This window comes from Neophocaena asiaeorientalis, unplaced genomic scaffold, assembly GCF_003031525.2.
Source record: "Neophocaena asiaeorientalis asiaeorientalis breed wild unplaced genomic scaffold, Neophocaena_asiaeorientalis_V1.1 scaffold145, whole genome shotgun sequence".
Classification (NCBI taxonomy): domain Eukaryota; kingdom Metazoa; phylum Chordata; class Mammalia; order Artiodactyla; family Phocoenidae; genus Neophocaena; species Neophocaena asiaeorientalis.
In genome coordinates this window covers 4069647-4096389 of record NW_020172629.1, presented here as the reverse complement: position 1 = coordinate 4096389, position 26743 = coordinate 4069647, and the positions used below count along the sequence as shown (strand labels likewise).

The 26743-nt window shown below is 59.6% G+C and overlaps 1 protein-coding gene across 4 annotated transcripts in view; it reads right to left on the bottom strand.

Moving 5' to 3' along the window:
* Positions 1–1118: 1118 nt before the first annotated feature.
* Positions 1119–26743, bottom strand: part of DNAJB6 (DnaJ heat shock protein family (Hsp40) member B6) — a 51387-nt gene continuing 25762 nt past the window's right edge. The window contains exons 8-9 of one of the 4 annotated variants that reach the window (XM_024739127.1): positions 19219–19422; positions 1119–1222 (exon numbers count right to left, since the gene is read on the bottom strand). In XM_024739127.1, coding sequence (XP_024594895.1) covers positions 1134–1222; positions 19219–19422 — 293 coding nt within the window. In that variant the 3' untranslated portion in view covers positions 1119–1133. Of the gene's footprint in view, positions 1223–13968; positions 15143–15589; positions 19423–20832; positions 24328–26743 lie in introns of those variants that run through there. The other 3 variants (XM_024739128.1, XR_003002434.1, XM_024739129.1) reach the window with 3 other exon arrangements.

The following is a 26743-nucleotide window of genomic DNA, read 5'->3' as shown; positions in this document are numbered from 1 at the left end:
CTCTCTCTCTCTCTCTCTCTCTCTCTCTCTCTCTCTCTCTCTCTCTCTATCCCTCTCTCTCCTTCTCTCTCTCTCATTACACTTTCCAAAGTGGCAGAAGGAGAGTGCAGGGCTGCCCCCAGGCAGCTGACGAAGGCCGCACGTGGGTCCCTCAGGAACCTACCCCTCTGGCACCCACTCTGCTCCAGGCCCCCCGCTTCCCCACTGAAGTGACTGCCCAGGACGGAAGACGGGCCGCCCACCCCCAGGTGATGCCCGGCGCCCGGCAGGAGTCCCGTCTCCACCAAGTGACACCTGGGAACGTGTGAAGCACCCACTGGCGGTGACCGAACACGGGGACATAGCGGTTGTGATAGAATAATGCCCCCAGGGACATCTACCACTGAGCGCTGGAGCCCGCGGACCCCAGGCCAAGGGCCTCTGCTCTGTGGGCGGGAGGGGCCGCGGACGCTCCCCTGGAAGGCCGACGGCCTCCTCGGGCTGGGGTGGGGTGGGGGGCAGGAGTAGAGGCTGGGAGGTCGAGGCCAGCTTGCCGGGGGCCGTGGGGAAGCACTAGGAGGAACCGGGTGGCCTCTGGGGGCAAAGTGGGACCCCTGTCCTGGGGCTGCGGGACGGGGCCAGCCACAGCCTCGCGTCCTCCTGGAGACCTAGACTCCACGCGCCCGGGGGCCCAGCTGAGCCCCGACCCCTCACCCCCGGCCTGCGAGGGGCACACGTGTGGGTGTGAGCGCGAGCTTCACGCAGCGAAGGGCGGGGGCAGGTGTCAGGAAGGCAGTCCCACGGGAGCTGGGCAGGGTGGCCGGGTGCTGGCTGTGCGGGTGTGAAAAGTCACTATAATACCCTTGCCGAGGGCGCTTCTGGAGTGGGTATCGCTCCTCCATGAAAAGGGTTTTAAACCCCTGGGCCAGATCCCACTCCAAGGCCAGCCAACAGCCACCTGGTTTCCCAGCTGCCGTGAGCCTGGAGCGCCCGGGGTGCTGGACGTTGGCCATGGCACCCCACCTGTCCCCCCCCCACCAGGGTCTGGAGGCCTGGCCAGCGTCCAGCCCTGCAGTCACTTCCCCCGGGGGGCCCTGCGGGGGGCTCTTCTCACCTGTCTTTGGCCCGGACCGTCTGTGAAGGTGAATGAGGACTCAGGAAGGTTGGGACGAGTGAAGCTGAGCTGGTCTCCAGACAGGATGCTGTGACGGGGGCTCCCTGGTGGGCAGCGCTGCTCCAGACCCTGCAGAAGGGAGAAGATTCAGAGTCACCAGGAGTGAGAGCACGTGTGTGTGTGTGTGTGTGTGTGTGTGTGTGCATGCACACGCGTGTGGCTGAACTTTTGAGCCACGACTGTGACACATCAAGTGAACATCTGACACCTGTTGTTCACCAGGATGTGCTCTCCTGCACAAGTGTCCCCTCGTGGCGGATGGTGGACACGGGACACAAGGCACTTGTGGGCTCCTACTTCAGGGACCGTCTTGCAGAAGCCAGTGTCGTGGCTGATCAGGTCGGGTCAGATCTCTGCTTCCCCCTCACGGGTCCCCCCACCGAGCGCCCACGGCATCAACAGCTCATCCGGACGTGACTCCCCGGCCACTTCCCGGACGCGATCCTGCCGCACCCTCCCCTCCACGTACCAGGCTCCCCTGATGAGCTCCTGGCGGTTCCCAGGACCAAACACTCTCAGCAAAGCACAGAGACCCCCCCATGCCATCCCACAGCATTTTTCCTGGTGCATCACCAGGTAAACATCCCCTCCCAAGGTGGCGGCCTTGAGGGCAGCACGTCTGCACGTGTGACATGCGTGACTGCGCGTGCGCGCGTGAGACACGCGGACATGGGCTGGGACCGGCAGGGGCTGTGGGCGCCTCTCGTCCAGGCAGCAGCGCAGCGAGAGACGCCGTGGGAAACCCAGGGCTTCCTGCTGCTCCATCTCAGAGAGAAGCCTCCGGAAGCATCCAGCAGTGACCGCGCCGGGACCACGGCTCCCTATGGCAACGGCGTGTTGTCTGCAGTGCGCTTCCCCCACCTGCTCACTTCACGCAGCCAAAGGCCAGTGTCGGGTTGACCCCCGAGGAGCGTGAGAGCTTCGTACATGAAAGTGGACTGAGGGCTTCCCTGGTGGCGCAGTGGTTAAGAATCTGCCTGCCAATGCAGGGGATGTGAGTTCGAGCCCTGATCAGGGAAGATCCCACATGCCGGGGAGCAACTAAGCCCGTGCGCCACAACTACTGAGCCTGCGCTCTAGAGACCACGTGCCACAACTACTGAAGCCCGCGCGCCTAGACCCCGTGCTCCACAACAAGAGAAGCCACCGCAGTGAGAAGCCCGCGTACCGCAACGAAGAGTAGCCCCTTCTCGCTGCAACTAGAGAAAGCCCACGCGCAGCAACGAAGACCCAACGCAGCCCAAAATAAATAAATAAATATATAATTTTAAAAAAGAAAGAAAGTGGACTGATTTCAGCTGCGGCTGTCGGCTTGGACCAACCAGACGGATTTGATCACAGACATGATTGCACACCAGGGCTTTATGGTCTCCACGTAGAAGTCTGCAGGCTGTCCCCCAGGGACAGAAGTTCTCCCTCTGACCGTGAGGAGGGTTTCTTGGCTTCAGCCTCATCTGTCTGCATTTTTGTGAAAAGCCTCGGGGCCCCTGCCGCCCCCAGACCGTGTGCACCACCCAGCAAACATTCACGTCCTGGCTCCCGGCTTCAAGAGCAGCAGACGCTTTCACAGATGCTGGCTGTTCATACCTCCTTACCAGCTCCTTCCACACTGAAAAAAGAAGTGTTTTCAACAAAAACAACCAGAAAAAAAAGAGAAAAATCAGGAGTGCTCCCCGACAGACTTACTTGTCACAGCTTGTTCGCTGTAACATCAACGCATCGAAACAGAAACTGTTTCTGTGTCATCAGAACCACATTTAGGAAGGAGACAAGATTCTCAGTTTGGGGGAATTTCTGAAGTTGTTGGTACCCGTGGTCCTCATTAGTCACCACAGATGGCATGTGACAAAGGCGAGGCAGCTGGTGTACAGGCAGCGTCCCTCCTGCTCGACGCCCCAGGTCACCTCCCAGCAGCCTGATCATTTTTTTCAAAGAAGATTCCTATATTTGTTAACTTCAGCTGTCAATATTTTCTACGTTATCTATCATTCTGAGCGCTTTGTAAATGACTTTTAAAATGCAAAGAACAACTGGCAGGTGCCCCCACACGCACACACACCCCTAACTACGCCACATTTTGATTGAATACGTCCTCAAGTCTCTGGTGATGTCTTAGACATCAAACCCCATGACTTCCTGTGGCAGCTATAATACATCACTATTCGTATCAACTCTAAAACTCTTGGATTGTTGATCCGCGTCCCTAAAAGTGGTAATAAAAACCATATATTTCAGAGCAATGACCGTTTCATTCCAGGGATCTTATTTTATGAAATACTTGCTTACCAAAGACCACAATTCACTTTTTACAGTTTCATTTAACGATTTGACATTTGAAACATTCCCTAATTAATTCCAACTCTTTCTAAACTGGCTGTGATAAATATAAACTGTGCTGAGGAGATCACAATGTCAGTTCTGGCAAATCCACAGCACAGCCGAAGGTTAGACCCACACGCGAGGAAACTCACTTCCACAGAGTAATCAGCACCGGGTCGGTCCTGTTATTCTGACCTGACAACGGACACTGCATTAAAAATATGTAAGCGGTAGAGATTGTATATAAAAAGTAGAATTCCAGAAACGTGCAGGCAGCCTCTTACTCTGAAATGAAGATGGTTGTCTGGCTCTAATGAAAGGCAGATCTAATAATATTTATATTCTCCCAAGAAGCTTGCACTTACAGCGAAGTATTTGTCAATGCAGCTAAAAATGAAAAGAAAGTAGATTTAAGGGCACATAAAAGGGGTGGAGAGATGAATTTTTCTAGACCATGCCTGTATTTCCTAGTTCCTAAATCTGGGCGACAGGGCGGCGAGACTGTCACAGCCGCCCTCTCAACGTCTGATCGGAGCCTCAGCTGGGGTGTGGTGTCGGTAAAGCCTCCCAGCCCCCGACTGACGGGAGGTTTTTACAACCACCCGGAAGGACCTTTGAAACCCCACGCCTACTGTCATACGCTGTCCTTCCAACGCAAACCATAAACCCTTTAAGCCTAAGACTGGAGTTCACGAAGGAGTCACAGAAATCAACTGACTTTTGCATCAGAATGGAAGCCAGTCTATTAGGAGGATGTCGTTTCCTAGACTGGCTGGTGACCCCGGAGGTTTTCTTAGGTCCGAGGTTGGATCAGGGGGGTCGTTTGGAGGAAGAGGCTGCAGCAGGCATGTCAGAGCACAGCACGTATTTCAAGTTCCCCCCTGTGCGTTTTAAATGGGGACCGACGGGGAGGGGCGATGACTTCTCATGGGTGTTATTGGGATTGGGGCAGCTCGGGTTTGGCCGCTGTCTTCTTCCCCTTTATTTCTTCCGTCAGCTTGTCTTTCACCTCGGTTTCAGTAACAGTCTGGTAGGGAGTAGAGGACGGGGGACACTAGATGTCACCCTCTTTGACGTCACAAAGTGTCACATCACACTTAGGGGACAGGAAGACTTGCACTAGTTATTAGAAAGTTAAACCACACCTTGGAGAAATGACTCATTGTAAAAGTCAGGATTAATGAAACAGCTGCATGTTCGCACCAAGAGCTTCAAAAACAATTCTCCACCATCAAAAAAATCTACTAACAATAAATGCTGCAGAGGGCGTGGAGAAAAGGGAACCTTCCTGCACTGTTGGTGGGAATGTAAATTGATACAACCACTGTGGAGAACAGTATGGAAGTTCCTTAAAAAACTAACAATAGAACTACCATACGACCCAGCAATCCCACTACAGGGCATATACCCTGAGAAAACCATAACTCAAAAAGAGTCATGTACCAAAATGTTCATTGCGGCTCTATTTACAATAGCCAGGAGATGGAAGCAACCTAAGTGTCCATCGACAGATGAATGGATAAAGAAGATGTGGTATATATATACAATGGAATATTACTCAGCTATAACAAGGAACAAAAGTGGGTCATTTGTAGAGGCGTGGATGGACCTAGAGACTGTCATACAGAGTGAAGTAAGTCAGAAAGAGAAAAACAAATATCGTATATGAACGCATATATGTGGAATCTGAAAAAATTGGATAAACGATCTTATTCACAAAGCAGAAAGAGACACAAAGAGAACAAACATATGGATACCAAGTGGGAAGGGGAGTGGGATGAACTGGGAGATTGGGATTGACATATATACACTATGTACGTATATATTATGTATAAAATAGATAACTAATGAGAACCTACTGCATAGCTCAGGGAACTCTACTCAGTGCTCTGTGGTGACCTAAATGGGAAGAAAATCCAAAAAAGAGGGGATATATGTATACGTATAGCTGATTCACTTTGCTGTACAGCAGAAACTAACACAACATTGTAAAGCAACTCTACTCCAATAAAATTTTTTTTAAAAATTCCCAGACGGGTTTTTTTCAAGGGCAGAGATGCAATGCCTCCCATTTGCTCCCAGGCAGCCGGGATGGCGGGGCTCTGGTGCAAGTTTGGGCAGGTTTGACGTTTCCTCCCCATCACCTACTAGTGGGGGACCAGTGCAGGCTTCAGCAGGTCATGAGATTATTTTAGCCAGAAGGTGCTAGAAATATTAACAACAGATTTTATTTTTCTCTATTATCCCAGGCAACTACAAATGACCATTTGTCAGATGTTATTTGAGTGAAAGATGTAGAAATGTTCTTGGTGTGTGAGTGTAGGAAAAAAATCTGGAGCTATTGGTACAGCCTAATTTTATCTTTTAAAGTTGTGTTCTTGTGAATCCTTTGACGTGTTATTTATAACATGATGAGACTAGATGGTAAATGTTGAACAAGAAAAGCTTCCAGCTCTCCAGTAAAGCTATTTTATTCCACCGAGAGAGGAAACCACTCTGGTCCCCTCCCCCTCCAACTCACTTTAGCCTTGATTATTTTCAACATTATTAAAGTTTAAGGACGACCGATTTACTCTACCATGTGTGCCTGTGTGCACGCCTGTGCAGGTATGCGTGTGTGTGTGCAGGCGCATGTGGGAGGGGGCAGAGGTGGGGCTCCTGCCCACAGTCCTGTTTTCCTTTATGGAGTCGCCCTCCTGTGGCCACAGAAAATACTGCGCCATACGAGGCCATCTTGCCACGCGGACCTTTCTCCTTGAAGACCCTGGATAAGGAAAAATCCCCTCCAAACTGCACAGACACACGGGAATCTTCAGAAAATATTTGATGTGGGTTTTTTAAGTTGAGATGCTGAAGTGCTACATCCCAGAAACCACATCCTAAGCTGAATCTCCCAGAGCAGTGCCCACAGGCGATGGATGGATAGATGGACGGATGGATGGATGGACTGATGTATGGATGGGGCCAGGGTGTGACCCAGGCTGTGGCGGCCTTGCCCCCAGCTCCCGCCCGGCTCCTCCCAGCATGTCTGAGCCTCAGGCATCCTCCCTGTCTTAGAGGACGCCAACCCCTGCACTGGGGCCACCCTAGCCCACAAGACCAGTTCCTTGGCTAGATATACGGCGTCTGCAAAGACCCGATTTCCTCACAGTTTCCAGGCTAGGACGTGGACCCCCTTGCCAGGACGTGGGGTCTCCAGGAGCTGGGGCGGCGGGGCCGGGCAGTCAGCTGTGGCCATGGGACACAGGGTGCTCGTGGCCTGACTGGTCCTGTGCCCGGGCTGCTCTGCCCGGCGGTCGTCCTCGGTGCTGCCCCACATCCCCGTTCTCCCTCTGGACTCCTCTCCTGTGCACGCGTCCTCCAGGCCTGCTCGGTGCCGCTCGAGGGTGGACGAGACGGTGGGGAGAGGGCACCTCTCACAGCATCCAGGGATGACGGCCGAGTAGAGGGGGCTGGGGGCAGGACCCGCACCTGGAGCCAGGGGTGAGCTGCCAGGTGATCCTGTCAGGTGAGAAGTGATCCCTGTCAAGTGACAGGTGGCAACTTCAAGGCTGCCAGGAGACACAGATGGCGCCAGCCCTGACGCGGCGGCCACTTCCTGCAAGAGCGAGCGGGCACCTGAGAAGTCACCCTGTCGCCCCCCACCCATCCCCAGACCTGGTTCCTGCTGCTTCCGTGGTCCAAGGTCACGCCTGAGCTCAAAGGACCTGCTCTGACGTTGGGAGGGGCTTTCATGGGGCGAGCCTCCCTGCCCACCATGGGCGGACGTGGTCCTCAGGGCAGGTCCATCGCTGGCCCATCGGCAGGGCGCCTTGGCCTAGGCAGGCGGCCGAAGTCAGCCCGGCGCCCTCTCCTCCGGACGGCCGTGTTCAGGCCAGGCCTGCTCTGCTGGACTCAGCGCCCAGCCCAGACTCTGTTGTCCTGGAAGCTGCCCCGACCTGGCTCCTCCAGCCCACTGCTCTCCGCCCTACTCGGCCCAGACCCTCCTTCCCACGAGTTCTCCTCACCGGGACCACCCCCCCGCAGCAGATGCCCCTCCTCGGAGCTCCTCTTGCACTGTCTGAGCCCCCTGCCGGGATGGGGCCTGAGAAGGCAGGACCGGGGGTGACTCCTCCTACCTGTGCACAGTGCATGTGGGCCCATCTGCAGGGCAGGCTGCAGCTCGCACAGCTGTGCCCCCAACAAGCCTGCACACGCCAGACGCATGACTGGTATGCCCTGGATGGATGATGGATGGATGGATGATGGATGGATGGATGATGGAAGGATGATGGATGGATGGATGATGGATGGATGATGGATGGATGATGGAGGTGGGTGGATGGATGTATGATGGGGGTGGGTGGGTGGACCAATCACCATTGGTGGCCTCTCCTCCACGACCAACGGCCGTGGGAATCTGGAAGGAGCTGGCGGCAGCAGCCGGCCCAGGAAGGAAGAAGGGCAGCCTTGGGCCCGGCCTCTGCTGGTCACTGGAAGCTAGGCCTGCAATTCCTCCCACCTGGGCTACTCTGGGTCACGGGAGAGGCCGTGTTGTCTTCTCATCCCATCCGTTCAGCCCTGTGAGCTTTTCCCAAACCATTTTAACATCTCAGGGCCCTGATAACGAATGGACCTCCCTCTCACAGCACAGCACCGCAGCCCTCTGCCGTCTCTGCGGGGGACCACGGTGCCCTCCTGAGGAACGCAGTCCACAGGCCAGAGCTTCCTGCGGCATCTCTGCCTCAGTCTCTGTCTCTGTCACTCACACACACACACCAGGCCTAGCCCAGCACCGCAGAGTTACTCTGAGTCCTGGGATGACCCTTGGTTAAATGCACATATCCCTCACAATCACCCAGAGCGCCCTGGGATGTGGCTTCAATGGACAAAACACAAGAAAGATATCTGAGACTAAAAAGAGAAAGTAACCGGTCACCTTGGGTGTCCGAGGAGGAAGTCGGGAAACAAGCATTATTCTGAGGACTGAAAAGTAGGAAAAGGACACCACATTTATCAGGCCTTTTCTGTGCAAACTGCACTTCAGGGTCCCAGAGTGGGGCTGGGAACATCCGCGTTCATAGAATTCCAGCTGAGAACACAGAGGGAGACGGTGGTGGATACTCAGAGGCAAAAGGAGAGGATGTCCAGGCTTTGAAGGGAGGATCTGGACCAGACAGACCGACAGGTGCCACGTACTCTGTCCACTCAAATACACGCTGCACGTGACAAAGACTTCTCATCACAGAAGGAAAGAACGCAGAGTTAGGCAACATAAGCACAAAGGAGAATGTGGTCTTGAGTGAAGCATGATTTTATAACATTATAAAATCATTTTGAAAATGACTGGGAGTTTGGTGGCACTGGGGAATTACCGTTAATTTTCTGAGGTGTGATAATGGTATTGAGGTTGTGCAAAGAATGATATTTTTGGAGATGCATAGGAAGTATTTAAGAACCAAGTGTCTGATTTACTTTAAAATGGTCTGCAAATCACACACCCACACGACTGTCACATCTAGCTACTCTCCTGTAGGAACATCTCCCTGCTACCAAGTTAAAACCGCAAAAGCCGAACACAACTCCGGATGCTCAGCTCCCTGGCAACTGGTGCGTGAGGTGCCTGGAACCAAGCACACACCCCCGACACCCTGGCCAAGTCAGTCCTGAGCCCTTTTCACCCTCAAAGCACCCGGGCTGGGTTGATAAAGCCCAGGCCGCCTATCCGGGTGTCACCCAGTGGGGAGGCCCGGTGGGCGGCATCCCAGGCAGGGCAGGTGGCTCAAGACCCCCCAGGACCACTCCCGCCCGGAAGGGAATCGTAAAGAGGTGACAACGCTTCGGGGAGGCTGTCTCCCCAGCCACCCTGAAGACAGGCGAGCTGGCCCAGCTTTGCACGAAACACCTCTGGCCTTGGCCGAGCATGACCTGGTGGGTCGGGGCATAAAAACCTCACGTCAAACAGACATAGCTCAGAGCCCACCTCTCCTCTCTCTGTGGACATCAGGGACCATATTTGACATCCTGGAGCCTGCGGTCTCCTTGTAAAAGGACAGGGACACAGCCAGGCGCCTGACAGCCAGGAGTCCAGAGCACCTGGGTGTCCCATCCCGGGGGCATCGCAGCGCCAGCCCTGGACCCCGACCTGGGTTCAAGGGAGAACAAGGAAAGAGGCAGGGGCCTGGGGAGTGCCGGCCCAGGGACGGGCAGTGTTTCGGAAGCCTGGCCGGTGGACTGAGGGGCTCACTGCTTCCCGCAGCCCCGCCCTCTCCTGCCAGGATTTCTGCCAGGCCCGCCTTCACTCCAGACCCAGACGCCTGGCCGACACCCACGCACGACGTCGGCTTTCTCAGGAACGGGCAGATTCATCGTCCTGGTCACCCAGGGCCACCCAGTCACTGTTTAAATGGCTACTTGGCCAGAGAAACAATAATTTCTAAGCCACAAAACCGAATTCTGTTTGTCCACTAAGAATGAATGCTGTTGATCAAGCGAAACCTATGAAAACCCCAGAGACAGAGGCAAGGAATCCGCTGACGCAGCGGCTGCCGACAGGCCCTGATGAGCTGCGTCCGCCGCCCCGCGTCGGGGAGCCGCAGCGGCGGGGGCAGCGCCAGGCGGGGAGGCACGCGGCGCCGGCGTCTCCTCCAGACCCAGCCCCCGGCACCCACCAGCCATCCACACCGGCTGCTGGCAACGCGGCCTCACCCATCAACCTGACCCCGCCCCGGGGCTCCAGTCAGAGTTGCTGGACCCGCTTGTCAACGACTCCATGTCTTCCTGGGGAAGAAGTCGGGAATTCGGATGAAACGAACACTGAGCCATTTTCTGACAAATATTCACGGCGTTGGGCTCAATCTGAGAAGCTGGGCGCCCGCCCGGCAGCGGGGTCCGAGGCAGCGGCCTGGTGCAGGTGCCGAGCCGGACTACCCCTCTGCCCTCACGTGGCCTCTACCAAGCGTGGGTCTCTAGTTGGGCTGGGGGCCTCGGCCCCGGGCGGTAACCATGCCTGGTGAGACCTTAACAGCCACCCCAGGGCCTGTCCTGCAGCCACCCAACACTGGGGCACCTTTGGTGTCCACTCTCATCACCCCCACCCCAGGCAGACTCAGCTGAGAGCCAGGTGGATGCGGCAGGTGTGAGGAGGTGCCCAGGTGGCCCAGGCACGGGCAAGAGTGAACGGAAAACCCAGGGGGGCCTCCGAGGGTGGTCAGTGGCAACGGGGCCCGCGAGCTGCAGGGGGCAGGGAGGCGGGCCCAGGAAGGGGCCTGGTGCCACATGTCCACCCAAAGCCGCCTGGCTGCGGGCCCCGGACGCCCTTCCTGCCCGGCCTTGATCAGCAGCTCCAGGTGGGCAGGAAGTCGGGGGCCTGCCGTGGAGGACTGCCCGAAACTGGGAGGCGGCGGCCTGGGGAGCGGAGCGCAGGCAGCGGGCACCGGGCATGCCCCGAGCCCCAGCGGCAGCGAAGGCTCCGCTGGCTGCGCCCGGTCGGGAGCCGTGTCCGGGGCTCTTGCCAAGCCTGGGGCTCGCCTGGTACCCGAGACGCTCCACGGGCCCGTCCACCCCTGCTGCCTCCCGAACCCCAGACAACAGAAGAGCCCTGCCACGCACCGTGTGGGGCGGGAGCTGACACAGCACACGCCTTGCCAGAGGATGGGACATTTCCCGAAGGGTCGGACCCTCTGCTGCTAATACATCAGGATGCAGGCCGGACGCGGCCCAGCAGCAGCGACCCAAGTGTCCGCCCCTCCGGGGACCGTGGTCACCCACCACGGACGCCCACGGCAACGTGGATGCTGGGCGAGACACGCCAGTCACAGGACAAACCCTGTGTGACCCCACTCACACGAGGTCCTGGAGCCACCGACAGAGACAGGAAGGAGGACGGGGTGGCGGGGGGGACAGGAGTCTTGTCTCACGGGGACACGGTTTGGGAAGATTAGAGCAAGTGCTGGACATGACGGGGTGGTGCTGGCAGAACAGGGTGCCTGTGCTGAGCGCCCCTGAGCTGTGCAATGAAAAACGGTTTAAATGGTCCATTTCATGTTCTCTGCATTTCACCAGCACTAAAAAACATGGCATCTTAGGCAGTTCACGGCACAGCTGCGGACAGGCGGTAACGGGGCCACGGCAGCCTCCCGTGACTTTGCTCCTCCAAAGGCCGGGAGCCCGGCGCCCCCTCCTCAGCCTCTTCATCCCTTCACTTCTTCAAAATACGCGTATTCAGCAGCCTCCCTGCCAAGCACGGGGCTGGACGCTGGTGGCCGGGGAGGGTCCCTGGGCCAGGCCGCCCCCCTCTCCGCCGTCTCCGCGATAAAGGCAGGGCTGTCATGGTCTCCAGCTGTCGGCCAAGGCCGGGGCCTCGGGAGGGGGAGGCCAGCAGGTCCCGTGCATCTTCTGCACGCTCCAGGCTTCAACCCAAGCGGGAGCGGCTCCCGGGGGTGGGGGAAGAGTCCCAAGGGACAGCCCCTCTCTGTGTGGGCGAAAGGCCTCTGTGCGGGGGCCGGCAGCCCGGACCTCTGCGTGGGACACGGGCCCCTGCTCTCAACCTGGGGTGACTCGCCTGCGGCGTCCCCGAAGCTCACAGCAGTCAACTGGCTGAGAACACCGGCCGCCTCCCCTGGACAGCCCGCAATCCCAGGGGGTCTGTCCCCAGGTCCCGGGCCAGGCCAGCACAGCGGGCTCTGCGAGGGCCCAGTGGGAGGCGGGCCCCGGGGAAACCTGCCCCCGAGCGAGCCGGGCTCTTCCGTGAGGTGGCAGGGTGCCGAGGGCCGGGTGGACCATCCGGGTGGACCATCCTTGGGCCAAGGCAGCAGCCACGGGTAAGGGAGGGCCCCCAGGGGGCACCGCGATGACAAGAACACATCGCACTCTCCAGAACCCGGTCTCATCTCTGCTCACCAGGCGGGGGAAGGGCCCATCCACCCGCAGGACCAAGTGGGCCGCCACCCGCCCTCCTGGGCAGACGCAGCTCCGCAGCCGCCCTTCCCTCCTGCCCACCTGGAGCCAGGGCCGTCCGCGGGGCTGCCCTGCCCGGCCCCTCCCGACCCCGGGCACCCACGTCCCGCGGCCGGGCCTCCATCAGCTCAGCGGTGCCGTCTGCTCTTCTGTCCGCGAGGAGGGGGGCACACTGCCTCTCATGCGCAGGGGTGCCCCGCCGCACTCGTCACCTCCGGTGTGGTGTTCGAAGCTGTGCGGCTGCTCGGTGCCGGATGGAGGGGGCGGCGTGGCAGGGGCAGAGCCACAGCCCCAGCGGTCCTCGTCCACTCTGGCCCGAGGCCACCCTCAGGTTCCCAGGACGACACCTGTGAGGACCAGAGGGCGCTGCAGACAGGGGTGTGCCCGGAGGGGTCCTCCAGGTGGGCAACTGCAGACCAAACGACCCGAAAGGATGGCCTCTGGTGGCAGACTCAGATGGTGAAGGAGGGAGGGGCCGGCGCCAGGGGAGGGGCAGTTTCTGGTGCAGAAGCTCCATGGAAGCAACCAGGGGTGACCAGGACCACCGGCGTGAGCAGAGACGTGACCTGGATTCCGAGCCCGGTGAATCCCAGGTCTCCCTACTGTCAAACAACCTTCAAAATAAAACCTCATTTTGGCAAAAGTGGAAGAAGCAGGCGTCATTATTAACGTCACACGCCCCACTTTTTGAAGGCTCCCAACAGGAGTCTGAAAGAGTTTCCCTGTGGATGTTTCCACAGCATTTTCCTGGTTCAATGCTGCCCCATCAGATTGGGGACGGGACACGGCATGTCCTATGAAAGGGATGCATTTCAAATTGCACGTTTCTTACGTGAGCTTTGCAGCCCTTAACCCTCCTAACACAGGGGAAGAGGCGGCTCCAGCCCCACAAGCTCTGTGCCCACCCCTGGGCTGGTGTGGCTCTGCCCCCTCTCCCCTCTCCTCCGAAGCGGGACCCACCTGTGGGCCTCCCCTCCAGGGGCCTCCCCTCTTCACTCAGGAGCGGCCTGCAGGGCAGGGTTGTGTGAAGACGGTCGTGGGGTCCCCAGTACCCTGATGACCGCTGGGGCTCTGCCCCATGGCACGGACACTGTGTCTGTCCTATCCTGGGGGACCGGCCTTGAGGACCTGAAACCTTCCTCGCGTCGGGCCAGCCCTCCCCCTGGGTCCCCACATGAGGGAAGCTCTGGGCTGAGAGCAGCTGAACCATGTCAGGGCGCCGTGCGTGGTGGTCGCCACTCCGAGAGGCTCCAAGGTCTAGGAGGGAGCCTCCTTTCACAGCCCCGGGACGTGAACACTGTCCGCGGCCAAGACAAAGTCTGGAGGAATGCCCGGCTCATCTCCGTGCTTCCCATGGTGTCAGCAAGGACGCTGGTTTCATACATCGTGCATTCAGCGGCACCGTCATCTTTAAAACATTTCCACCCTACGGTAATGCATCTCAGAATCGACTTTTGCCCCCAGAATATCACTTGATCTCTCATAACTGAAATGACAGAGAAGAACTGCTTTTCTTTTTAATTACTAATAACTGATGTTTATAAACGATGGCAAGTGAGTGTTAGTCAATAACGCTTACAGTTTATTTACGTGGGTAGCACTTAAAATCGTTACGCTTTCATGGTTACATTGTCCACATGAAGCATCCAACACCAGAGTCCGCACCACCTTTCACCACAAGCAGGCACACGGAGCAAACGGCACAGCCACCCGAGAATCACACGCGCCACACTCGCTCCTGCCGTCCAAGCCCGCAGCTCGGCCATGAAAGCTATGCCCCCGGTACCCGGGCTCCCAACACTGCTGGGTGAAAGCTGCTGGCGTTTGAGAATCCCATCCAAGCTTTTCACGATGCCCTCGGTGCCCGAGGGCAAAGGGAAAGGGGACTCAGGCGGGTGCGGGAGTGAGAGGAGGGGCCCTGACGGCAGGCGGGGAGGGGGTTGGGGGCCTCAATCCTGCAGAGGAGTCGCTGTGGGAAGCTGGGAGACCCCGGCCCAAGGGAAGCGATTCTTCTGAAGGAGCCGGTGCTGGAGCCCGTACCCGGCTCAGCGCCTGTGCTCAGTACCTCACGAGCTGCATGTGGGAGGGGCTCGTCTGCTTCCCCCGAGCCTGAGCCTAACCTAGGCTACTGAACAGAACTTTGTAGACTCCTGTGTCCCTGCCAAAACAACTACGGATCCAAGGAAAGACGGGCTATTCGAGAAGATTAGAAGTAAAACCATAACCGTGAGGGGGCTCCACACCTCGAGCGGCCAGGTCACAGTGAAGGTCTGGCTCCCCCGAAACTGAAGAGAAGGTCACCCGGGGTCAGGAGTCACCTTTACGTCACCCTGTGCTTAACTTGAGTCTAGATTCCATACACTCAGCGGAGGAGCGAAGGTCGTGTCGCGAGCACGCACGCACTGTCAGGAGCGCCACACGGCCAAAGCTGCAAGCATCTCCTCAGGTGTGCACCAGGCAAGCAGGGGCGGCCTCGGCCGCAGAGCTGGAGAAGCAGGGACGGTCCGGCGGCTCCGTGCTCCCGCCCCCCAGGCCCTGACCGGTGTGCCCCCAGCGTCCCCAGCGCCGAGCAGGTGTGGTCTCGGGGTGCGGCACCTAGCGCGTGTGTGCAGCCCCTCGGCTGGCCGCCCGCTGCTCCACTGCGGCCCGTCTACGGGCGGCCCTTGGTCGACTTCTTCTTCTTCAACTCCTCTCTCTGCTTCTGCTTCTTCCTCTTGCCACCTTCTTTGAATCCTAAGGAAACAGGCGTGTGAAACACTGCAGAGCAGCTGCGGCCCCACTAAGAGGCAAACGTGTCTCTAGATATCCCCCCAGTTAAAACAAACCAACCTCGCGATAAAGTAATGTGTCATCACTCCTATCTGCTCCATATCTAAGGCTCAACAAAAACATGGACGGACTTCCAACTTGGCAGATGTAAAGCTCTAACATGATCCAACCAGCATCCCAGCCCCGCGGGCCCACCCATCATCTGTCCCCACGCCCCAGCCCCAGGTCACCTGGAGACAAGGCAGGGCAGGCTCCGCCTCGGGGGATGGGCCTCCCCGGGGCCCCCTCTGCAGGGAGAAGCCCAGCTGTTACAGGGTCCGGGGCTCAACCAATGCCCCACGCCAACCTTTTCCCCTGTGCTGTGTGCTTGCCCGAAGCCGGGGGAGAAAGAGGTGGGTGTGACCTGCTCACCCTCCTGAGATTTTGTCCAAGAGCCGGAAGAGCTCCAGGTTATTTCTGCAAAAACAGCTCAGGACCTTGTGCTGCGTTAGTCCACACAGATGTGGGCGGAGCGGGACGCTGAATTTGGTAACAAAGGATCGTTCTGAACGGTCAGCCTAGAACCAGGCCAGGGTCACTGCAGGCCTGCGACCCAATGCACGTGGGCCCCTAAGCCTGCTGAGAAGAGCACATAAAAGCATCCTCGAGATTTTAAGTTGAGGCAGGCGCCATTTTAGAACACAGTCTCTCTCCAGACAGAACCCAGACCCAGTCTGCTCACGACACGCATGTGTCCACACAGCACCACCCCTGGGTGGGCCGGGCCCGGGGGTCAGTTAGGTGGGCGCTGACAGCCGACCGGGACCTGATCGCGATGCCCGCTGTGGGGCGGGGGGGAAGCTGAGGACACACACATGCCTCCAACAGAACGAGGCTGCCGGGGCCTCCCGGCCTCACCACGGACTCAACGCCCCTGGAATCCGCTCGCAGAGGGTGGAGGCTGGCGCGGTCCCCAGGGTCCTGCGGCCTCCCGGCAGGACAGCCATCCGGGTCACGTGCTGTACGGAAGTGGCCCTGACACGGGGGTCGTGGCAGGGGCCCTGGAGGTCCTCACGCCCAGCGTCCTCCTGCCTGACTCCGCTACCCGCACAATAAGCCAAAAGGAAGGAGAAGAAACTCCTGCTAACCCGCCACGAGCGCACGGCAGCCCCGTCCCTGTGACCAAGCTGCTCCGGCCAGAAGTCGCTGTCCCTTTCACACTCGACCACGACGACCGACCGAGGGGGCCACGGGGGCGCCGGGACCCTCTCCTGCCTCATACTCAGGCCCCGGCCCCGTCTCCACTCATGAGTCTCCTAAGCCAGAAGGGGCCCCCGGGCACACACCGGGCAGAGCTGGGAAGTTAAAGGATCAATGTTACCCTTTCATTCGTGAATTTCTTTTTCACTACGAATAATTTTTCCTTTTTCACAGTTACACATTCTCGATAGACCTCCAGCGTGTGTGGAATCCATAAATGAAAAACACTCATCCTTTATCCACATCTCGCCGTCTAATTCACGGGCTCCGAGAGGCGTGCGATGCGTCCTCTGAAATAAAGCCGGGGCGGTCACCCCGTCTCACAGCAGGTTAACACCACAGTGAATGCCGGCAAGAAGGCACCGTCGGGCCGAACACAGAACTCCCCCCGCGGACGGGCCAAGGCTCCCCCAGCCACATCCTGACCCTGAACCACAACGGGCCGCACCGTCAACACGGGAGATGCTCCCAGGAGCAATGAAGCCCATGTTCTGTGGCCTGAGCGCATCACAAGCGAGAGCTCGTTTTTAGCCTAAAATCATCAGAACCCGCCAGGCCACTGCCCACCCCGCCAGCCCCGGGGGCACCTAGCCCGGCGATTGCTCCAATGGCTGAAGCACCAAGTGGGGGCACCGGACACTTTGTAGGGAACCAAGCCCTTCACCACATGCTTCTAAGAAAGCTGCCCGCAATGTGAAAGCCTGGCAGGAAGCGACCGCGGGAGCCTCCAGACCACACGGAGAGCGCCCGCTGGAGGGGCAGGCGTGGCGGGGCAGGACGGGGGCCCATCACTCTGCTCCCTGGAGGCCCTGACCCACTGGGCACCTAGCTTTGCCCTGTTACCCAGCAGCCTTTTCCACTGTCCCAGTTTTGGAGTCTTCCTCTGGAGCAGCTCTATCGTCTCTCGATAAGAAGTCAAACGAGCTCACTCTAGTCATGTAAAAAGCGTATCTTTAATTCTTTGGTGATTCACTCTGACACTCTTTTGAAGGCCTCGTAGCCTGATGTGAAAGAAGGAAACAAACCACACACAAAAAAGAGGTGTGCTCCGCAGCGCCCAGCACCTGCCGGGCCGAGACCTGGCCGCCCGACATGGCTGTGGAACACGGGCAGGAAGCGTTCGGCAAACGCACAAGACCATTGCTGGCCCTCGTGTGTGAGCACGTGCGGGGTTCGTAAGTCAACAGTTTCCCCACCTGGAGACGACACCTGGGAGGGACCTGATGGTAAAAACTGCCAAAGCACAAGATTTCACAAAGAAGAATTCTCTTCTGATGATTCCCCAGCAGTGGCTACTCTCCTTCCGCCCACAGCCCTGGTCTCTGGCGCTCAGAGGCAGCACGGGCCTCACTGTGACCCCAGGTCCACTTCCCGTTCAGGAAGCCAGCTAGATGTCTCAACAAGGCTCCTCCGGGCAGTCCTGAGCCCACACGCCTCACTCTTGGGAACTGGGATGTTCCCACCCAGTTTAGACACCCAGGTTTATGGTAACCATCCAACCAAAGGGACAGCCCGGGAAGTCCCTGTTCAAATCGTATTTGTTCAGGGAAACTGCATCTACAACCCTGCCCCTCGCCAAGTCCAGCCAACGAGCGGCCAGGACCAGGAGGTGACGATAAATCTGGGGAGAACATCCACACGCCCATTCGAGACAGAACAAGTTTTTTCTGAATCCACACAGCCCTTCCAATCACCTCTATTTTTCTTTCAATTACCCAGGAAGAGACTAACGTTCCCAAATGGCCCATCTGCCTCGGGTGGCACTGCTCCCTGGCAGCCGGTGGCCAGGTCCGCACAGTCCCACGGGGCTCTGCACCCTGGCTCAGAACCCAGGACACCCGCCTTCCGGTGGGTGGATGGGACAAATCCCGTCCTCCTCAAGACACACACACACCCCCCTTTCCACATGAAAAGGGCCAGAAGGGGATTGAAGGGACAGAGCTCCCAACAGAAAGTTCTGGGAGAAGAAAAGGATAGACCTCATCCTTCCAGTTCCCTGTGCAGACGATGTTTTCTTGCCCTAGGTTCACAGAACTAACCTCACGACGTACACAGAGACGTCACCCTGAAACAAGGGACCAAGGATCCACCTCTTCCTCCACATAACCTGCGGTGGTCAACCTGGAGACTTCCAGTGCTGAGAGCCAAGACGGGCACAAATGCTTCAAACTGATGAGTAATTCAAACTAGATTTACATCGGCCTTTAGACTCAGCCAGGGTCAGCCTGCATGCACAGCCATGCCATCAGAAGTAATCCAGAACTTTCTACAGGGAACACACTTCAAAGACCCATCTGGGCTAAGAAATTACAGGTCAAGAAGCTGGAAGAGGGCAGAGCGGGGTCTGGAGAAAGGGGGTCACGAAGCCTCACTGCATCCAGAGGTGGGAAACCTCCCGTGGGGTAAGGGTGGGTCAGCACCCATCCACCTGACCACAGGACCCCTGGGGGCGGGTGTCAGGTTCTGTCTGTAATTCAACAGCAAGGCAGGGAGGCACGGCTGCAGCCGCAGGGCCCCCAGGAGAGGCTGGGCGGGTGGCCGCTCTGCGGGACCAGACTCCCAGCATGAAGTTGGAAGTTACACGAAGGGGCTCAGCTGCTGCCCACGACAACACACGGCATGCCGTGGTGGGAGACCGGCACCCCGCTTTAATGTGGGCTCCACGCGGCCTCCCTCCACCCGCCCGCCCATCCGTCAGGCCAGGACGCAGCAACACAGGTGCCATCTCGGTCCTCGGGGGCCCCGGGAAGGCCGGGAGGCAGCCCCGTGGGGAGGCTCCACGGCGGACACCCCGTGCACACCTGCGGGGAACGCGGCCGGGGGCTCCCAGCTGCTGGCGGCCCGGTGGTCCTCGCCCTCACCCGGGGGGTGGGGCGCGTGTTTGGGCACAGAGGCCGGCCGGTGGGACTTCAGAGGGCGGGCACTGGTGCTGGCGGGCTGGCCGGGCAGCGCGTGCTGGCCTCGTCGCCGGCACTCCTCCGCGAAGGCGTCCTCGTCGGCCACACCTGAAAGCACAGGACGGAGACGGGCATGAGCCGCACAGCGGGAGGTCCTGGTGCCTCAACCGGACCTTCCCAAAGAGAACAGAGGAAACCAAAGGAGCGCGGAAATCCAGTGACAGCGGCAGCTCCCCACCCGGCCCCCAGGGGGTCGGCAGCGAATCCTGAAAGCACACTCGACCTTCAGGAGGGAGGAGGACGGGGCCCCCATGACAAATTTCACCCTCAGAATTGGCACAAGGGTGTCACCCCGGAGGAGTGGGCTCCGGGCCAGCCATTGGTCTCTCTCTCAGGCAGCTGTGATGCCAGGACCTGCACAGCCCTGCGGTGATGGAGGTGGCGGCCACCCTGCTTCCCGCCCGCTCGTGCCACAGGGCGGCTCCGAGCTCTGGGCCGGGGACCCGCACGCACGGTCACCTTCACCAGACGCACAGCCAAGAACATTTCTCATTGCTCTCCACATTGTGTTTTTCTCGGTCTTTTCAAAAACAAAAGTTTTGCACATTAGGTGGAAACTAGCAATAAAATTAAAAACGAATGATAATAGTTACCGAATAACTTCAAATTTCATTCTCTGGGGGGTTTCTGACCAGCAGTCACACGGCGGGTTGGCAGGGCTTAAGGGAAAGGCTGTCAGAAACCCGGTAACAATGCAGGCAGGACACAACCTGTCTGATGGGACCAGTGACACCAGGCGGTAGCCTTCCTGTGCCTCAACAACCCTGCTCCCTGGAGGGTGGGTAGGCCCGTCACCCAAACGGCGACGTCCAGGGCGCACACCACTGACCCCCAAGCAGGTGACAGCCAGTGTGACCCGAGGTGCTCGCCCACTCCAAACCCCACCAACGCGGAGGACAACAGGCCTGCAGAGATGCTCCCTGTAACGAAGACCTGCTCTCTCATGGGGGTGCGCGATTACAATCATTTCCGCACCATTTACACGACCCTGAGCGCCAAGTTCAGTGCTGGGTACAGGCGTGGGGCCTCCCCTCCCTCTCCTCCAGACACCTGAGCTCAAGTACTGGCCCCGACCCGCTCTCATCACACCTGAGCTCACTGCACCCCCGCTCACTGCACCCGAGCTCACCGCACTCCCGCTCACCGCAACTGAGCTCACCACACCCCGCTTACCACAATGGAGCACACAGCACCCCGCTCACTGCACCCGAGCTCACCCCTCCCCCGCTCACCGCACCCGAGCTCACAGCACCCCCGCTCACCGCATCCGAGCTCACCGCACACCTGCTCACCGCACCCCCACTCAGCACACCCGCGCTCACAGCACCCCCGCTCGCACCCGAGCTCACAGCACACCCCGCTCACCGCACCCGAGCTCACCACACCAGCTCGCCTCACCCCCAGTCACCCACACCAGCCCCCCAACCCCGCGCTCACAGCGCCCCCGCTCCGCAGAGAATACCTCCTGAGACACCGCAAAGAAGTATGGTGACCCCGGGCGTGCATTTTAAGGCTCTCCTCGCCCTGCAGGGCCTCTGACATTCCCAGCACTGCTCCTCGGCAGGGTGCCCGGGGCTCATCGTCTTTCCCAACAGCACATCCCCTCCCTCCAAGAGACGTGCGCCAGCCGCTTGTGCGGCCAGCTAACCAAGCGCTCGGAGAGAGCACCTGGCGGTTGGCGCACGTGGCCTTGACCACCGTCACACCAGATGCCACCCCTAGCAGTCCCCTGGGGACCTATGGCCACCGTCACGGCGGCTTCTCAAACAGACCGCTGAGCTGAGGAAGCAGGCCCTGGGCGCGGCCGTCACATCTGCTCGCCGTCCCTCGAGCAGGGGCGCCCCTGTGCCCGCCGAGGGGGGTCATCAAGCACCGACTGGACGCAGGCTTCACTCGAGAGCAGAGCGCTCCCAGAACACGCCTGTCTGAAGGAGGAACGTGTGCGAGCGAGGGTCCCAGGGCAGGGCGAGGGCTGGGGGCACTCAGAGCCATTCCACCCCCCAGGGACTCTGCGGGGTCCAGACACAGGTATGACTCCCAAATCCACGAAGCCCTCCCAGGGGAGGGGGCCCCACGGAGCCGCGGCTAAGAGAACACCACCACGGCGACTTGATCTCAGAATCCGCACCGGACGCGGCAGGTGGGGCAGCGTGGGCAGCCCCAGCACGGCCGCAGGGTCTTGCAGGCTCGCGGCCCCTGCGTCAGGGGCAGGGAGCTCGGCACCCAGCAGCCCAGCCACAGGCTCGGCTTGTCTCCACCTGGGGAGGCCTCCAGGGTGAGCAGCCGGCCCCTCCCCGGCTCCAGGCCCAACCACGCAACCACGCCCGGTGGCTTTGATGAGACTTTAAGGATGACATGTTGCCCACAGGTGTAGCCTGAGCATCCCAGGTGCGGGACAACACACATCAGCGTGTTCACTCTGAGTGGCTGCGTGACTGCGACGGGCCTAGACGTGGTAGGGGTGGGCATCCCAGGAGGTAAGGGCACCCCGGGGGCCGGCCCGCCGCTATGTTACTCACCTCAGGTCAGTTCAAACCCACTGGGTCCCTGTCGGCCGCTCAGAAGAGGTGGTGCTCCCCCTGCCCCATTCCGCCCAGGGAAGCCCCACCTGCAGGACCGCACGGCCGTGGGCACAGGCGTCACTTACCTGCCAGGCGGGCGCGGGAGGCCCGGTGAACGGACAGCGCCGGCTGTGTCTCGCGCACGGCACGGCCACCTGCCCTGCTCCCTGACGGTCTTCAGCGGCGCCAGCGCACAGGCCGGGTGGCTCCCGTAGGACCCACATCCGCCCAGCGTGCCCCCTCAGCCGTGCTGTCACCCCGGGGCCCCGGCTGCACACACCAGCCCGTCTCCAGGCCCCCGCCACCCCAGCTCTCAGGGCCGCTGGGCACGCTCCATGTCTGCCGTCTGGTCAGAGGACGAAACGGTCACTAAGACGTTCCTCCTGGCATTCCGGAACAACTCCCAGCGCACAGCACAGTATACACTCCAGGCCTTCAGGGTCTGGTGACCTCCCCGAAGACCGGGACCCGCTGTGGGTGAAGGTGGGGACACTCTTGGGTCCTGGGGACCCCCTCCCCCGGCAGCCGCCCCGGGCAAATACTGGCGCCCTCCCACTTCTGGCCTCGCCTCTGTGAAGCCCCCCTCCCGAGGGCCCAGCCGCACCGTCTCTGGACCAGGGATTGTCCAAGGGTGGATGCAGGGGCCACAGCTGAGAGCCGGACTCTCGGGCTTGGACTCCGAGGCGAGCCCTTCAGAAGCTGCAATGGACACACAGCTGGGCGCCTCACTGTCGCACGAGCTGGCCCTGGTGGACACCGTCACCTACACCGTCACCTCTGTGCCCCAGAGGCCCTGGGTCTGGAGCAGGGTGGTCAAGCCACAGACCCCACAAGGCCCCCAGAAATCGCCTCCATTTCTCAAGTACCGGGAAAGGGATTTGCGGAAAAGAAAGAAAGGTGGATGCTGAGAAGCTTATGTGAGTGTCTCCGCTGGACACTTTCTGGAAGGAATCCCTCGACGTGTTCATTCAAGCGCTCATTTTGAACCCACTGCACTACACGCAGAATACCAGCAGGCACTGACAGACTGACAGAAGGGGCGGCACTGACAGACTGACAGAAGGGGCGGCCACCACACCCACAAGCGCAACCAGCTGCGGGCGACACGGGACCCCCTGGTCTGAGAAGATGGCCCGCTGCTGCTGCCGCTCTGAGTAAGAGCCATCAGCACAGCCAACTCCTGCCACGTCACGTGTTCACGACGGTGCCTGCCCTGCAGGGACCTGGCCTCACTGCACACAGCGGGGGTGAGCGGACCCGTGCGGCTCGCTGTGTCCCACGGCTCCTGAGCAGGAGAGACGAGAAGCCGAGGGGCACAGGAGGCTCGGCAGACGTGCAGCGTGCAAAGGAGAGCGGGCAGCCCCGGAGGGCAGGGAAGGAGGCCGTCCTGCCCCAACCCAGCGCCGTTTTCCCTGGGCCCAGCTGACGTCTCAGAACCGACACAGGCCTCTATCGCGTCTCCCCGCGCCGCAGCCCGGCTCGCCCCAGGAGCTGCCCTAGCTGCTCCAGGACGCAGATGGCAGAGGTCTGGAAATGGCCCCCAGCGACTGTCGTGTGCACCCCGAAGCCGGGCCGCGGAGACGCCCCCCGGGCCTGTTCAAGGGCAGGTCTGTCCAGGGCAGAGGTGGCTCTGCCTTCAGGGCAGACGGGGCCAGGGACGCCAGTGCCTGGCCCAGCACCCGGGTGGAGGGGGAGCCCCTCCCCCGGAGGGCAGGCGTCTCAAGGGGACGTGAGAGGCCCCGGGAAAAGCAGCGCCGGAGCTCCAGAGGCAGACGCCGACGCCGACGCCTGGGCGAGGGCTCCACAGAGGCCTTGCTGGCGGCCTCTCCCGCATCCATGGCTCCAGTGCGTCCCAGTCTGTTCCAGGGCTTCCCCGTTGTGCCGCCTGGGGCTCCTCGTTCTCACAGCGTCCCTCACGCCCCGAGTCCTCCCACAAGACCCGCCCCAGCTCCAGGGGGCTGGACCACGTGACCCGTGACAAGGGACTACCAGGCCTCTCCCTGAAGGCAGAGCAGAGCCCGGGATCTCCCTCCCCTGCAGGTGTGGGCGTGGGGAGGACTGAGCCGACCTGTGCCACGCTCTGCCCTCAGACCCCCTTCCTCCCCAGCCCCCAGCAAGGCACCCTCGGCTATGGGACATAACCGCTGAAGCAGCAGAGACACCTCGGGCCTCGAGGGTGTGGCAGGGAGGCCGGGCCTCGGGCGAGGGGGTCCTGGACGCGGAGATCCGTCCTCTCTGAGGCCCAGCCGCCCTGGCTAAGCATGTGGGGCCCTGATTTCAGACGGCAGGAGGGAGGGACTCACGCCACTGGCCCAGCTCCATTCCAGGTTCAGACGATGGGCTGTGAGTCCAGCTGCGTGAGGAGACCCCGTCGCCAAAACAATTCCTGAGCCTGTGGTTCCCGAAGCGGAGAGGAAGGTTCCCAGACGGTGTCCAGCATGGTGGACGCTGCCCGGGAGGCCCACAGAGGCTCTCCTCAGCGAGACACTCTTCCCTAAAGACAGGATCCCTCTGACACCCAGACGACAGCCCAGGTGCCTCCACCACCCGCCCAAGAAAACGCCTGCAGCCAATGCTCCTCCACTTTAAAGGAGCCTTGGGCTCTGCGATGCTCAGTTGCTAAACTCAGCATCGGCCGGCACCCACTTTCAGGGAGGGGCAGGGGGGGGTCTTAGCACTCACAGGACCCCTGGTGCCTCCAGACCCCCCCCCCCAGGCCCCATGGGGATGGTGGAGTGGGCGTCCCAGGGTTGGCTCTTCTCTGAACAAAAACCTTCTCCAAAAAAAGGGCGCTGCCCACCCAGGGTCATGGGACGCAAAATGCCGCCACACAGCAGACGCTTTGAGTCCGCCAGAGGAGGCGACAGCGACGTCCAGCACCCGCTAAGGACAGGAGGACACGCCCCCTCATGAGAAGAGAAGGCCCCCACGCAGGCCACCCACAGCCGCCGTCAAAGATCCACGTGGGGCCTCTTGGTACAACCTGAACTTCCAAGAGCTGACACCAAGAAGAGATGACCGCCACTTCCCATCCCATCCCCCCACTCCCAACATCACGCTTTCTGAAAGCCAACCACATGTTGGGCTTCTTTCTACAGCCTCTTCCAAAATTTCCATACATTTCTGTTAACTGCTGAAAGATTCCTCTTCTACGGAAAATTCACTAATTGTTTCAGCAATTTACTATAAAGGCGAAACACATGACTTGAAGAAAAATAAATAAGTCACGTCCACTCTTACAACCCAAACAGAATTTACTGTTTCGGCATAATTTCTGCTAACTTTTTCCTCCGCAGAAATCAGCTATTAACACACATGAATTTAACTAAAGTTCACGTGGGATACAATTCAAGCATCCTTTTCATCTGGGAAACAGAAAACATCCTGCCTTGTAGCACCAAGTTAGATAAAATTTCAAAACAAAGCACAACCCGCCCGTGCCCCTGTGGCAAAGCTCCCTGAAGTCACCGAGGAACTATGCAGGGGAGTTCCAGCCGCCGTCCCTCGGGCACAACCACCAACCCACGTGCTCCGCTTCTTTCCCCAAATGGAGGCCCAATGCGCAGCAGGAATCTGGCTGCTAACACGCAAATGAAAGCAAACTTCCTTATATAAAAACAGAACCACTTGTTTCCAAATACGTACAATCCAACAGGCCTCGGTTGTGGCTGCTGTTTTCTTTCTTCGAGGGGTCGGGGCAGGGGTTAATCCCATACTTCTTCCTATCACGCATACCACTGACACAAATGTAGATGACTCAGACAACCAAAAATGCATCACTGGCCCAAGAGAGGATTCAAATATTTAGGGCCTGAGAAGTGCCTGACACACACGATGCTGCCTCGCTCTCAGGGACTCAGTGCTGGACACACGCAAACAGAAAACCATGACACGACGAGGCGGAGGACGCGGAGACAGAAGCAGGGGCAGAGACGAGGAAGAGCAGGCGCCGCTCTCAGGATGGGGAAGAAAGCAAGGCACGGAGGCACGCGGGGAAGCCTCGGGAGCCGGCACAGACCACGATGTGACTCGGGTGCGGCAGGGCAGGCGTCACGGATGGGACAGGACGCAGGAAGAGCGGGCACACGGCCAAGTCGCCAGCACCTCGCAGGCGATTCTAAGCAGGGATCGACTTAATTCTCGCTGCCAGACTGCGGGCAGGCGACACGGTGGCAACGCGTCAGACCGACCATCAGATGGACGGAGAAAGCGGTCACGCGGAGGGGGACCCAGTCAGGAGGGGCCCAGGCTCTGGCAGGAGGTGGGCGGTGGTGCTGGCTGCGGCTGTGCGGACACGGGAGGATCACGGACCGAGGGTAAAGGTCAAGGAGACAACAGCAGGAACTCTCCTGTCCGAGCCCCTCTGAACTTAAGTCCTGCACAGAACCCACACCAAGGGTCGGAAGCTCCCGTTAGGGGCTGGTGGGGTTGGCCTCCCCCCCAGCACCATGGCTTCGAGCGTCCTTCATGGTAACGTCACAGAGGGTGGAGCCCCTTAACCTGCTCTGAGGCATCCGCCAGCCCCGCATGCGCCCGCCTCCCCCGGTGGGTGGGCTTCACTCGTTTGTCTGTGGAGACAGCTGCGGGGCAGGCAGTTCAGCAACCTGCTCCTCGGATGGGGGGGGAGTTCCTGAGGCATCACAGCACCCTGGGATGGAGGGCGTGGCCGGCCGGGCTCGGGCGGATGGGGCCCCACACTCACCCGGAAAGTAGGGGTGTCACAGCTCCGGCCAACAGCGCCTGGAGCTCGGATCTCACCACCACACACCCCCGGGGGTTGTACGCTTCGAGAACAATCACGACATGGA